We start from the raw sequence: 15,125 nt of genomic DNA, 5'->3' as shown, positions 1-15,125 counted from the left end.
ACCCTGAAGTCCTGCTGGAGCTCAGCTGAGTGTTATTTATGGAGATGTTTTGATGTATGATGTTATTAGTACTGTACATGCCTAATTCACAAAGAGCAATGATTTCGTCAAAAAACTCATTAATAAATTAATTGCATCATTTGTCAGGGTTCTTGCGGTGCCTCAGGTGACATATGTGGAGAGCATCTACCTCTTATAATAAATAAACCAACCCCACCCTCCAAAAAATAGCCCAGAATATAATAATACAGCATATAATCAGATATGGATGGATTAATCTTTCAGGAGTTTAGGACAAAATCTAGCACCTAATGTGACTTGTAGTGTCAAGGGACATGATGAACCATGTTGGCAGGAGGGAAGGGAGGGAAGCTTAAATTTCTGGCTACCTTCTGAAAGAGAAACACTGGCCACGGGGCAAAATCTAGGACCAGCTTAGAGATGATTCTGGACTCACTTCATGGTGTTGATAGGCTTGGGGTCAAAGTTGCCATCTGCGTCCACTGAGACCTGTTTCTCCAATGTGGCTGAGATTCTGGTATCTACATAGTCTGGTGGCAAGGCCCCAGCTATAGCACTGAGACAGGGCAGGGCCATTCGGAAAAGATCCGGGTCATACCTCTGTGAGGAAAGACAAAGACCATGTTAGCACACACACCAAAACCATAGCCCACCAGGCAGAACCACTCACCGATTAGCTGGGAAGAAAAAAAAAAAAAAAAACACGTGCATTTGCCCAGGTTAACCAAAATGGGGAACATGTAAGGCCTGTAATACATTCTGGTGGAAACTGAGGCATCCTTGTCACAGAAAAGTGACAATGTGTAAAGCCTTCAAGTCACCGTTTGCTGTAGGTTGAGAAACCTTAAATCAAGGTTTAAATCAACATCTCCTAACTAGTTAATTGCAGGAATACCTAAAGGTTAAAGTGGTTCTCACTAGGCCAACAGAGCCTACAAACTTGTCGGCCATAGATGGTTATAGAAAGTGACCCAGCCTGTGCCTAGGGAGGGCACAGCAGCTTTGCTGGCTCCCTCGGTAGCTGATGCAGGTCATATGCTGACACCATCAGCAGACTGCTCTGTACCACAGACATTCTCTCCTGAACCCGGCCAGGAAGGAATCTCAGTTAAAACATGTCAGGTGAGGGACAACCTTTGATCTGCTTGTACTAGACCAAAGGAAGATAGGAGGGAAGATCATGTAAGTGCAGGTAAACACCAGACTGCAGCTGTACACCTGCTCCAGACTTCTGGAAACCCAAAAAACTTCTCATGTTCTACCTTTAAAGCTGGTGACCTGTCTATGGCCCTACCACCCTGAATGTTCCCGATCTTGTCTAAAGCTGGTGACGTCACAAATCTAAATCTGGGGTAAGGGAAGGGGAGGCAGGTGTGAGGCTGCCTACAGGTCGGGGCTGTAATCCAATCAGACTGCACAGGAAGGCCTGGGATTCAGAGGCCCACATCCTCCCTCAAGCTCCTTCTCCTCGGTGGCTGGGAAGCACCTCGCCTGAATGGCGTAAGGTCTCCTGGGAATCCCACGTCCCTGCATCAGGGCAGACGCTAGGACTTCTCTAGGCTTCAACTTGGTGAAGGCCAGCTAACCGGGGCCCCACAACATAGCAGGGAAGGAATGGGGGCGGGGTAAGTCATTAATACTGGAACCAGGAAATATCTCCGTGATTCACTCTGGAAGTTGCCCTTCCATATATTAGCTTTGTGAGTCTAGCAAGTCATCAACTGCTCTTTCTCTCACCTGTCAAATGAGGGTCGGGCTAGCTCCTACTTGAGAGAGTTGGGGTAATGAATGTGATCCGCTTGTGAAGTGCCTGGCACAGTTCTGGGCACATGGTAGATAGAGGCTGACTAGGTATCAGCTATTCTTACGTGCAGGTGGTTGTATCACCGAGGTTGGGCAACCCCCCTTCTTTGTTCAGGAAGCACTGCCATTACCTTATGGGCAAGGGAGTCAAGAATCCCCCAGAAGAGCTTCTCTGTCAGATGCAGCTCATCTTCCACAGCCAGACCGTAGCTCCCCCAGCCTGACGGCAGACAGTAATACTTCCAGCACTGTTCGTAGTGATTTGTCAGAAGCTGGGAGGTTGAGAACAGATGTGCACCAGTGCGGTGGGGCAGAGATGATCCACAGGTATCAACAGCACACAGGGGAGAAGAAAACAGCACACACCCGTCAGGAGAGTGAAACCAACAATGGAAACAGTTCGGTTATCTACAGAGAGGCCCCCAAACGCCACTGGCAACGGTCTGCTCTTGTGCCTAACGAGCTCCAGCCTGAACGGAATCTACCTGATTAATTCTTGTGCCTCCTAACTCTTCCCTCGCATCTCCTGGAAAATGGAGAGGAACTGTGTCTCCTCCTACTGAGAAAATGCTACCCTCCGGAAGTAGTCACCGTGTGCTGTTCCAGGCAGTCAGGGATGGGGAGAATTTCTTCTGAGATCTTTGCTTATAACAAATCTGGGAGATCCTGGTAATGCTGACATGGGGAGGGGAGGGTGGGGACTAGGCTGTGGGTCTGCAGATTTTCTCAGCATTGATTACTGCCCCTGGCTTCCCTGCCTTTCGCTTGAGCCTTCTGATGGTCCAGCCACGTTGCAGCAGTTCCCCACATGGCCAACAGAGGGCACACGTACACTGCCAATGGTCCCACCTCAGCCGGCGGGATCCACATCCTCCAAGAAAAATCCCGCTGATCTAAGGGGTAAAGGTGAGCTTATTGAGGGCTATCGATGATGTTTCTTTGGGAGCCAGAATCCAGCTGACGGCACAGGTCTGCCAAGGAAGCAATGCCAGGTTGAACTGTAAAAACTGTGGTTCTTAGCTAAATGATTTTTTGGGATGAAAACTGGGAGTGTTAGGGTTAGACAGAAGAATGAGCCCGTGGAGGACTGTGGAATCTCTGACAGCATACAAGCGGTCTTCTGCCTGGCGTGGAGAAAGAGGATGAACTAAAGGCTTCTGGGAATTCTGTTTATCCCGGTAAAATGCTTCTTGAAATCCTTGCGTGAACTATTGATATTTCTGAAAAGAGGGAAAAGTTCTGTTGAAATCACTGGGCTGGCCACTGTTGACCCTTTTGAATATGCTAATATGGCAGGTGCCTCAGAGGTAAAAGGTGAAAAACACTGCCCTCTGTGTGGGTGGCTGATTCTGGTGTCCTTCTACCCAGGCCCGGATGCTCCCTACACCAGCAACGAAATGTTGGTAATCTGTGAGAAAATCAGGAATCAGGTGGCAAAGAGAGGGCTCTGTGGCCTTACTTTTCATTAATAAAACAAGAGAAAAGAAGTAAAAAAAAAAAAAGTGAAAAAGAGGACCTGTTACAGAAGGAAAAAAAAAAAGCACAACACAGTATGGAATAGAAAAGGGACATTTTATTTTCTGTACCTAAATGAAGAATCACAGGGCCTTCAAAGCTTTCTGAGATTAAAAACATTCTGAAAACCTAATTAGGGCAGGAAAGTACAGAATCCAAGTGCCCTCACTAACCTCTGCTAAATAACAAGTAATTGGTAGAAATCGATTAAGGAAAATTGGAGCAGTTAATGAATCTAGCAGAACTACTCTTTCCAACCTTGACACTCAAGAAGGGATTTGATTTTGGAGATTGTATTTAGTTGGCTATCAACTTAAAGGAGTAAAACCCATTTAAGATGTATTTTGCTCCCCCAGTTGTGAAGGTCATGTTTTACAAGGCAAGTTTCCTGGGCCATAGACTGTTTTTTCTGTAACAATAGAGAGGTTTACCTTAAGAGGCATTTTGCAGTATTCACTGAGTTGCGGCACATCAAAAACTAGACGTCGCAGGAGCTGCTGTAACATGGAAGGCTTCAAGTGACTGCAGTATGAAATAAGAAAAACAAAAGGATAGAATGAAAAAAAAATAAGGAAGAGGGAATGAAAGGAATACTCAGTGATAACCATATATTAGAGCTAAGCTTCAAAACACTTAGCTCCTAAATCAAAAGATCGTGGATAAACCACAGTCTATGATAAAACACTTTAAAAACTGAGTATAGTTAAAATGCAGAAAGAGGGAGTGGGCTCATGGCTTGAGATCCCTAAGGTTAAATTCCAGTCACCATGTGACAAGATGTCCTAGGGTTGACGCACACTCAAAATACAGCCACTGATTATGTACAAAGAAGTCTATAACAGAAAGAAAGTGCAGGTGATTTTAGAGCCACTGCTACGAACCGACCATCCTCCCGAACTCTGCAAAGGAAGAAGTTAGAGGTGATCAGCTGCACGGGTGGAATCTGAGGCCGCCTTCTGGTGTGATCTGAGGCGTGCTCTGAGTTACTACCTGATCCCTGATATTCTCATTATTGAAATCATTTCTTTGGGTTAAGGGTCGGTCCTCAAAAAAACTCCTTTAAAAGGCAAATTGAGTAATTAGAGAACAATGTATCAAATTATCAAAGCGTTCATGGCCTTGGTATTTGGTGCAAGTAAATTCTGAGATAGAGAAAGGAGAGATGAGCAACGCTGATTTAGCCTATATTTTCAGATTGCCAAACCTTTCAAAACCCAGTGGAACCTCTGGATTCTTCCCAGTGAAAATACACACTTACACACAATTTGGCACGTTAAGTTCAGCCCATGAGCCCCTTTCAGAGACGCCTAAGAGCCATGGAGGCAAAGTTAATAACTGATGTTGAATGTAAAAATGCCAGGAAAGAAAGCCCTGGAGGCGTCCACAACAAGAAGCGTGGACATGAACGGAGACGGACAACAAAGTTCGTCTGTTTCACAACTTTTGGTAGAGCTGGCCTTGCGATAAAAAGCCCTGGAGTGAAGAGGTCAGGCATAATATATAGCAAAAAAAAACCAAAAAACTTGTCTCTAAATGTAGTAATTATAAGCGTATAAAGTTCCTCATTTTTTTTTACATCGTTTATCCAATTAGCAATATCACCTTAGATTGACTAACGAATAAAATCAAGGCATAAAATAAATCTCTAACTTGATTAATTCCTGACTTACTAAAAATAAATTAAAAATCTATGTAAGTGTCAGTTTGTCTGTGTTTCTAGAGCTCAGATGGTTAAGAGGAGGAGTGGGGAAGCTCCTAGGAGTACAGGTATAGGGCTGTGAGCTCTATTTTTGGTTTGATGTAAAATTCTAATTTCCCCAAGGTCTGATCTGATTCTTTAAAAACATTTGCGCTAACATCAGTCTCACCATGACTTTTTTTTTTTTTTTTTTAACTAGGAAACAGCTTATGCTGGGAGACAGGACTTTTGGTTTGGCTTCTGAGATACCTGTTGAGTTCAGATCCAGCAAAAGGTAGAACAAGATCTATAGCTGTGATCGATGTGGCTACCAGCCAATTACAGAATCGATGCTGATAGAAGACTTTCTTTCTGTGCAGACTCACTGTTTATTCCCTTGACCACTACTCAGAAGAAAAGTAGGAGCCCATGTACACCAGTAACGGGGCTCTTGTCCCTCCTTTTGAAGTGCCAGCATGGAAACCCTAGTCACCCTATTAATTCCTAGAGGCCTATAGCGTGTTTACCAAGCTTTGTCTCTCTTCTAAGACCAACGGTATTCAAATGAGCTTAATTCTCTGCCAGTTCTAATAATATTGGAATGAATGAAGTGGTGTCAGAGTATAGGGCCTGATTTTGGCAGAGGATCTCAGAGAGAAACCCCTTCTATGGGGCCTGGGTGGAGGTCTCCCACCTTCCACTCCACACCCTAGGCAAAGAGTACTGTGCATGACACAGTTTGGTCCCTAAAGCAGTTGAAGCCTGTAGGCCTTAGATGATAGAAAGGTAGCAGATAGAGGTTAATTTTAATAAAGCATTTAAAATGGAAGGACCATTGTTACATTTGAAATAGAAATGTGAGATTGCCTTTTAACTTGATGTCCTAAAAGGACTGACCAATTCCTTTTTTCTAGGCGGCCCTAGCCCCTCACTGAGCAGTCATCTCTTGTGTGACTAGGAAACAACCCATTCAATAAGAATCAGGACCAGACCCAGCTGGCCGCTAAAGGGGGGCACCTGCTGGTCCTGACTCCAGGACAACCTACAGCAGTGATTCTCGGTCTCGGCTACATCATGGCATCATCTGGGGAGCTTCACAAGCTGGAGGTCTGGCTCTCAGCCCTAAAGGTTTTGATTTTTTGGGCCGAGGTGTGGCCTGGCATTGGGGTATTTATTTAGTAGCTCCCAGGTGATTCTAATACATAGCTGAGGTGGAAAGCCACTGGCTTAAGCAGCAGAGCCTGGTCCTAGACTGTGCTGCTGAGACCCGCCACGGGAAGAGTCCTTCTTCCTTTGACCCAACCAGTCCTGATGGAGTTTCCTGACAATCTCCCCTCTTGGGGGTGACTTTACCCTCTTCCTTGTTTGGCCCTGATGCTCATCTGTAGCGGTGAAAGCTACTGCCCTTCATTCCCCACGGGGACTGGAGATGCCTTCTTTTCTTCGTTTCAGGCCTTGTGAGGCCTAGAGTAGGTTGTTTGATTGACACTTTTACAGTCTGGCCTCTGTGTAAAGGTCCACTCATTCAGAATAGGAAAATCTGCTTCTGGCTCTATTTTAGGAACTAAAGCATTATTTCTTATATGCGGTAGGGGGCTAGGCCTGCCTAGAAATAAACAACTGGTCAGTCCTTTCAGTTCTTATTAGTTCAGAATACTTCAGGCCTGAAAATCAGTCTCATCTCCTGGTTCACCAGCCCTAAAGGCTAGAGCCCGAGCTGTCGGCCTCACTTCCCCAGAGCGAGAGATAAGCCTCAAAGGAGAAGCGATCAGAAAGAACCTGTGGGATAAATTAGAAGTTTCGGATTAAAATATACATACAGAGCTTCCCTGGTGGCTCAGTGGTTAAGAATCTGCCTGCCAATGCAGGGGAGATGGGTTCGAGCCCTGGTCTGGGAAGAGCCCACATGCCGCGGAGCAACTAGGCCCGTGAGCCACAACTACTGAGCCTGCGCGTCTGGAGCCTGTGCTCCGCAACAGGAGAGGCCGCGATAGTGAGAGGCCCGCACACTGCAATGAAGAGTGGCCCCCGCTTGCCGCAACTAGAGAAAGCCCTCGCACAGAAACGAAGACCCAACACAGCCAAAAATAAATAAATAAATAAATATTTAAAAAATAGTGTGGGAAAAAAAAACCATACATACATACATATATATATATATATAAAATAGATAACCAACAAGGACCCACTGTACAGCACAGGGAACTATACTCAATATCTTGTAATAACATATAATGGAAAAGAATCTAAAAAAGAATATGTATATATATATATATATATGTATACCTGAATCACTTTGCTGTATACAAAACTAACACAACATTGTAAATCGACTATATTTCAATAAAAATTTTAAAAAAAGAAAAAAGAGCCTGTAGCAAGTAGGGGACCCAGCATATCCTTAGAGTCTGAGCATATCCTCAGACTAGATTCACCAGGTTTTGGGTTACACCATTCAATGCAGCTGATGTGGGTGCATACACGGAAGTGAAGCACATAAGACCGGGTACTTACTTGCAAATGGCCAGCAAACACTCCTCTATGGTGTCCCTCTGAGCTTTGGTGAGGGAACGGCCCTTGGAAAGCCTGTATATTGTCTGCAGCGTAGAGTCGATCAAAGAGGAGTAGTGCTCTGTTCCAGCAAAGAGAGGGGCGCATCTCGTGAGGAGTGGGAGCACGGCAGAACATATGTACCTGTTCAGGGCCAGCACGGCCTCGGTGGTGCTGAGGGAAACCTAAAGAAAGAAGATTGAGACGCTGATTAGTCTCCTGGGAAAGACAGAGCCAGGATTCCCCCTGTACTGAGCTCTCATCTAGTAGGGTGGGGAGGTGTACACATGTATGCGTTTCACAGTGACAGACTGAACAACTTTCTACCTGGTCTAAAGAGACCTATTTCCCTTTTGCATCTTAAATGAAAAAGAATCAGGTTAAAAGAAACAATAAACAGAAGAAAAGCAAAGGCTAGCTGGTGCTAACTCATTCCAAATGGTCCACAAACATCTGTTCCCTTCAAAGAAGAAGCCTAAACGCTTATTAAAATCAGCTGATGACCAGTCTAACCCAACACCCTTGACATGTGCAAAGACCAACTGCCAGGCTACTGTGTTATTATTCTGGTTTTCGCTCTCTGTTTTCACCGTGTGGAGACTCACAAGCTGTCCTCTTGCGATCGTGAGATTAGTAAACGGTTACAAGCTGAGCAAGCTCTCAAACTCACTGGTTGTGTGACAATTTTACAGAGAGGAAGTGGAGCTCTGACCCCCATCACCTAATTTTTGAGCATTGTGAGCAATTTGGAATCTGATAATTGGCATGAGGGGAAGACATCACTGAAGGGAACATAAGTCTGCATGGGGAAAAAGTGTACAAGGAATAGACATCAAGGGCCTCCTCTTAAACTCTGCTGTAATCCTCATGCACAATGTTATCTCTTGCTCATTTATATTTAGTGTCACTAAGTGGGCCTTCCTTAGATTTAAGGAAGGCCCACTTAGTGACACTAAATATAGCCAAAGCATGCTTAACTACCATCTTTGAAAAGTGCAGAACTGCCAAAGAAACCTTGAGGTCCAGAGAGATGAAATATTATCCTTATTTCCTGTCATGATCACAGCCATTGTATCTGTAACACATTTCCTTTAACTTATGATCTGATAAACTGTTTTCTTTGAATGGTACATATTTCTGGGTCTTTCTATTAATTATCAAAAGTTTGCCTTCTAGGAGCTGCAGTAATCACATGGAAAGAAACAGCTAATCTTCCACATTTATCACTTTAAAAGACAGAGTTGTTAAAATGGGGAAGGAAGAGCTTTGATTCCGGTGGCTTAAAAGTTTTCAAAAGAGAATGCATGAAAATGTGTGTGCTGAGGAACTGAATACAAAACGTCTTTTGTGGTAGGTGGTGTGTAGACAAGCATGTGATTTGAACGCCAAAATCTAGAATAGTATTTGCTGTTTATTTGATCTATAAACAAGTTGAATGCTTTGATCAGGAAACTTGGGAACGTCACACAAGTTAAAAATATTTTAATATTTTAAATCAAGGAATTTATAGGAAACCTCAAAAAAATCGCTGTGGAAGCATTGTTTTAATTTTACAAAACAGCCATATGCCTCTAATGCCTTCACGGATATACCATTTCTTATCTCCATGCCACAGATAGGGGCAGAGCTCCCATTCAGACTGGGGTTCATACTGCTTTCCATTTCTGGGTGACCCCATCCATTTCTGTGTAACTCGTTCAAATGGAATCCACCCCAGTTAAGATATTGGTTAGCTGACCACCCATCACCAGAGCTCAGACCTCTATTGCTGTTGGACACCAGGTGGAGCCTTTGAGAAACTTTATGACTGATCAAGAAGATATGCCACTGGCTCTTTAAAAACAACCCTAAACTGGCCAAGATTTGTTTGAAAACTTACGCTGATCTAATTGGTCTTTCCTCCTTGGACCCAGGACTCCTGGTACACTATCTCTCTGCTTCATCCTGACTTGGGGCATCCGGCATCTATGTGTTCTAACTCCTGGGGTCTCCTGTCTTGATGTCTCTTGATGTTGGATTACCCTACCTCACACTTGACTTCCAAACTTGGATTTGCACTTGGCCTCTAACACTGACCTTGTCATGCCGCGAGCTTCGGCCTATCCTTCCTGATGGTCAGTGCACGTAACTTAAGGAGTGAGAGTATGAAGAGTATTTCCAGTCTATCATGCTGCCAGCCATCCTTTTTCATAAGTGACAGAGCCATAGTTCTCACGTGAGGGAGATTTTGTCTCCCAGGGTACCTCTGGTGAATTGCTTTGGGGGGGGGGTGTGCTACGGGTATGTAGTACCAGTAGAGGCCCGGGATGCTTTTAAACATTCTACGATGCACAGGGTGCTCCCCACCGCCACCTCAAAGAGTGCTGAGCTTGGGAAGCCTTGCCCTAGAGGGAGCTAGACTGAATATCTGAGGTCCAGTTTACCTACACATAAGTCTCTGGACTAATAAATTCACATCTGCCATTTCTTGGTTCTTCTATTTTCTCACCCTTTAAAGCAAACTGTTAGTATGTCATCAGTGAGTAGATAGAAACTATTCACTTCTAATTCCAATGTTAATCATTTAAAATGATGGAAAAATAATTTTTCTTATTTTAACCACTTACTGTATCTAAAGAGGCAGAGGCTCTTAAGTCAGGTAAAAATCCAACTTCCAACAAGTGGAGCAGGAAAGTTTGATCCTTTATACCATAAACACGGTCCAAGAACAGCACCATGGGTGCCTTGTGGTCGGGGCAGAAGTTGGCCGCCATATCTGGTTCGCTGATTGATCCATCTGAAAGACACACAGAGAATGTCATTTCCCCTTTTCTAGCTCCACAGTCTCAAATGGAACACAGAGTTTGTCTGGCTATGGCTTGTTCTCCTGACAAGAAACAGGAATTTTAGAAATAATACACTGTTGTGCTAGAGTCAGCGTATACCGGCTTGGAAGAACTGACTGTTAAAATTTCAGGAATTTTGTGAGCCAGTTATTAGATATGCCCATTATTAAAAATTATGATTTGCAATTAAGTATATTATATTTTAAAAGGTAACAAGTACTCAAAGATCACCACTTCCTAATTATTGTACTATAAACTATACTTGAGGTTATTTACATCTGTTGTATTTGTATGTGGGAAGCACAGTACAACAGGGTGCTATGTGCATTCTCTGTCCAACTCCATGCTCAGTGGTATCACATTGGGAGCTTGAAATTGGTGGGTAAATGCCAGGAATCAGGGCTTGATTTATTGCTTTGTTGAATGATGAAGAAAGTGAGGGAGAAAAATGTAAAGCAGATTAAACTGAAAAGTGTGTCATGCTTACAGCCACTGTAACATAAATAGCACAAAACTGAGGAAATACTCTTTCAGTATTTAGAAACTATTATTTGATTTGGGTGAAATTTAGATCAGATCATCCAAGAATTCTAACCTTATTTTAATAGAGTGGTTCAAAGATAAAGTGGGGAAATATCATGAAGAAAATAAAAATTTCTTGACTTGGAGAACAAAAAGGATCTTGAAAGAGGATAAAAAAGAAAGTCTTCCTCCTACTGTTTTGTTAACACCAAAAACTAGGAAAGAGAAGCCCTACATGATCAAGCTAAAGTCATAGCTTATATAAATACTGTACTTCGTAAGGCACCCTGAGAGCCGCAAACATTTAGCGCTATCCAGCCCAGAACCTAATGCAGCCCAGGCACCTGTGCAGGGCTCTGAGAGAGCAAGGAGAGAAGACACCTTCCAGACAGGAGGTTGCCTGCTTCTCCTCCCCTGAGCACCAGGGGGAGCTGTTTGCAAACATTGGAGGCTGAATTAATCTCTCAGACACGTGGTGTTCTGAGGAACAGTATTTTTACCGGATACTAATGAGTGCTTTGTGTTCAAAAAGTTTGGGAAACACTGAGTTCAACATTTATTTTCTTTATCATATGTTTTCTCAGAGCCTTTATAATCTTAATGTGCTTCATGAAGTTGTAAAATGTGATATATTCAAGAATGATGTCACCAAGATGGGGGGGTAGGAGACCCCAGCCTTGCCACCCGCCCCCCAAAGATCAACAATTAAACACCTATCCATGAACCAAACCAGTCTGGGAGAGCTCAGGGATCCACTTAAGAAACTTCAACAGAATGGAACAAAAACTCTGAGAGTACGTGTACAAAAAGGGCAGGAAGGGTAGCTTCATTTTGCCTGCATCGCAGTGGCAAGAGTGAAACTCCTCAGCTGGAAAGAGTTCCTTTTGCCAGAAAGCGAGGGTGAGCTGGGTGATCGGCTTCCCCAGCCTTCTGGGGCACTGCATGAAGGACTAGCTTTGGTTTCACCCCACCCAGAGACTGGCAAAGCTGAGATGTCTAGAGATGGCTAGGAACAAGGAAGAAGGGCAGGGGCTACGAGTATCAGCGACACAGTAGGAGCCACTGTGGTTCCCAGTGACCTGCTTGCTGAGGACCCAGCAGCTTCTGCCACTGAAGAAACCAAAAGCCAGCACAGCCGCCACAAAATCCAGATTTCACCAGTTTTTGTCCCACAGGATTTTGTGTTCACAGATGCCCAGTCACCTGACTCTCTCCCCAGTGCCTCTCCTGCAACAGCCAGAACCCAAAATCCGCACTGGCAGCCTGCCCCAGCCTCTGTGGTCGTGCAAGTACAAGATGCCACCTAGACCCCTTCAGCTGAAGGGTTAGTCACTCCAGCTGTGCACCTGCACGCTGCCAGCCCAGCTCTCATCACTGGCCTCCACTGCTGTGCGTGCACCCAGGTGAGAGACCCTGCAGGCACGGGAGTGCACGCTGATAGCCAGGGTCTCCGCAGGTGCTAGTGTACCCACAGTTGGCTCTGGTCTTTGCTGTTGGTCCCTGCCATTGCCACTACGTGTGTGTCTGCAGTTGGCCTCTGCCACTACACAGTCACCTGCAGCTGGTCCCTGCAGCCAAGTGTATGTGTACCACTGGCTCTGGCCACCACCACTGCCTACCCTGGTCCCTAGTTACTAGAACCTAGAAGCACTGCTTAGGACCCCAACAGCCCTTGAAACCACTGCGGACCCCAGGCAGCACTTGCCAAGGTCCATGCAGTTGTCAGTGTTGTTGACCCCAGTGGCCTGAGTCAATAAGACATCATGCCCCCTCTGGACCTGAAGCTGCCGCACACCCCCGTACTTGGTGCCCTGTACCGTTAGACCTCGGGTCACAGTACACTTTAATGAACCCCACCTGAAGGTGAGGCTCTTTCTTTACCACAGTCAGTCCATAACGTCTGGAAGAGGTGACTGCTTCTTCAAAGGCACAGATACCTATGCAAGGCTACAGGAATCATGAAGAATAAGGGAAACATGACAGCACAAAAAGAACACAGTAAACTTCTAGTAACTGAACTCAAAGAAATGGAGATACATGAATTGCCTGTCAAGGAATTCAAAATAATTATTCTAAAGATGCTTAGAGTGCTACAAGAGAATCCAGATAAACAACTTAATACAGAGAAAACAATACAAGAACAAAATGATAAGTTCAACAAAGAGACAGAACAGAACATTAAAAACATAAACAAGAACAGAAAAGAGATACTGGTGCTGAAGAATACAATGACTGAATGGAAAAATTCAATAGAGAGCTTCAACAGCACACTGGACCAAGCAGAAGAATCAGTAAACTCAGAAACAGATCATTTGAAATTAACCAGTAAGCAGAGCAAAAAGAAAAAAGAATGTATAGGAATGAAGAAGGTCTTACAGGGCTTAAGGGACACCATTAAGAGAAACAATTCACATATCACTGGAGTCCCAGGAGAAGAGAGGAAGAAAGAGGCAGAAAGCTTATTTAAAGAAATAATGGCTGAGAACTTCCCAATCCTGGGGAGATATTTGGACATCCAAGTTTATAAAGCTGATATGTCACCCCCCAATTTCAATCCCAAACCATCTTCTCTAAGACACAGTATAATAAAACTGTCTAAAGTCAGAGACAAAGAGAAAATTTTAAAATTAACAAGAGAAAAAAATTTTTTTCATGCAAGGGAACCCCCATTAGACTATCAGTGGATTTCTCAGCCAAAACCTTGCAGACCAGGAAAGAATGGAATGATATATTCGAAATGCTGAAAGAAGAAAACTGCCAACCAAGAATACTGTACCCAGCAAATTGTATTTCAGGAATGAAGGTGAGATAAATGCTTTCCCAAACAAATAAAAGTGGGGGGAATTCATCACCACTAGGCCTCACTTATAAGAAATGCTGAAAGGAGTTCTTCAAACTGAAATGAAGGGATAGTAATTAATAACATGAAAAAATATGAAAATATATCACACATTGTTAAAGCTAAGTATATAGTCAGATCCAGAATACTCTAATACTGTAAGGAAGGAAATAAGAAAGATCAGAGCAGAAATAAATGAACTGAGAATAGAAAACAATAAAAATTATCAACAAAACTAATAGTTGACTTTTTGAAAAGATAAACAGAATTGACAAGCCTTTAACTAGACTTACCAAGAAAAAGAGAGAAGACTGAAATAAATAAAATTATAAATGAAAGAAGAGACATTACAACTGATAACACACAAATAGAAAGGATCAGAACAGACTACTATGAACACTTATATGCTAACAAATTGGACAACCCAGAAGAAACTGAAAAATTCTGGAAACATAGAAGAAAACATAGTGGGTAAGCTCCTTGACAGGGTCTTGGCAATGATTTTTCTGGATATGACATCAAAAGCAAGTATTGACAAGTGGGACTACATTAAACTAAAAAACTTCTGTATAACAAAAGAAACAATCAACAAAATGAGAAGACAACCTACAGAATATGAGAAAATATTTGCAAACCATATATCTAACAAGGAGTTAATATACAAAATATAAAAGGAACTAAAAAAAACTCAACAGCAAAAACAAAAACAAATAATCTGATTTAAAATGGGCAAAGGACCCAAATAGACATTTTCCCAAGACATGCAAATGGCCAACAAGTACGTGAAAAGATGCTCAACATCACTAACCATCAGGGAAAAGCAAATCAAAACCACAATGAGATATCACCTCACACCTGTTGAATGGTTATTATAAAAAACAAAAACAAAAACAAAAAACCAAGGGGTAACAAATGCTGGTGAGGATATGGAGACAAGGGAATCTTTGTGCATTGTTGGTAGGAATATAAATTGGTGCAGCTAATATGGAAAACAGTGTTGAGGTTCCTCAGAAAAATTATAAATAGAACAACCAAATGATCCAGCAATCCCACTTCTGGATATATAGCCAAAGGAAATGGAATCACTATCTCAAAGAGATATCTGCATCCTTATGTTCACTGCAACATTACTCACAATAGCCAAGATACAGAAATAAAATAGTCTAAGTGTCCATAGATAAATAGATAAAGAAAATGTGGTATGTATACATATATATACAGACACACACAAACACACACAAAGGAATATTATTTAGCCATAAAAACAAGGAAATCCTGCCATTTGCAACAACATGGATGGATCTTGAAAGTATAAGGTTAAGTGAAATAAGACAGAGAAACACAAGTATTGTATAATCTCACTTATATGTCA

At 43.1% G+C, this 15,125-nt stretch overlaps 1 protein-coding gene across 1 annotated transcript in view; it reads right to left on the bottom strand.

The window, feature by feature from the left end:
* Positions 1-15,125, bottom strand: part of RYR3 (ryanodine receptor 3) — a 552,083-nt gene that overhangs the window by 109,022 nt on the left and 427,936 nt on the right. The window contains exons 47-51 of the mRNA XM_036843923.1: positions 10,174-10,343; positions 7,532-7,752; positions 3,771-3,861; positions 1,956-2,096; positions 458-621 (exon numbers count right to left, since the gene is read on the bottom strand). Of these exons, the coding sequence (XP_036699818.1) occupies positions 458-621; positions 1,956-2,096; positions 3,771-3,861; positions 7,532-7,752; positions 10,174-10,343 (787 nt within the window). The remainder of the gene's footprint in view (positions 1-457; positions 622-1,955; positions 2,097-3,770; positions 3,862-7,531; positions 7,753-10,173; positions 10,344-15,125) is intronic.

This window comes from Balaenoptera musculus, chromosome 2, assembly GCF_009873245.2.
Source record: "Balaenoptera musculus isolate JJ_BM4_2016_0621 chromosome 2, mBalMus1.pri.v3, whole genome shotgun sequence".
Taxonomy (NCBI): Eukaryota; Metazoa; Chordata; class Mammalia; order Artiodactyla; family Balaenopteridae; genus Balaenoptera; species Balaenoptera musculus.
The sequence above is the reverse complement of the archived record's forward strand: the minus strand, read 5'-3'. Positions and strand labels throughout refer to the sequence as shown.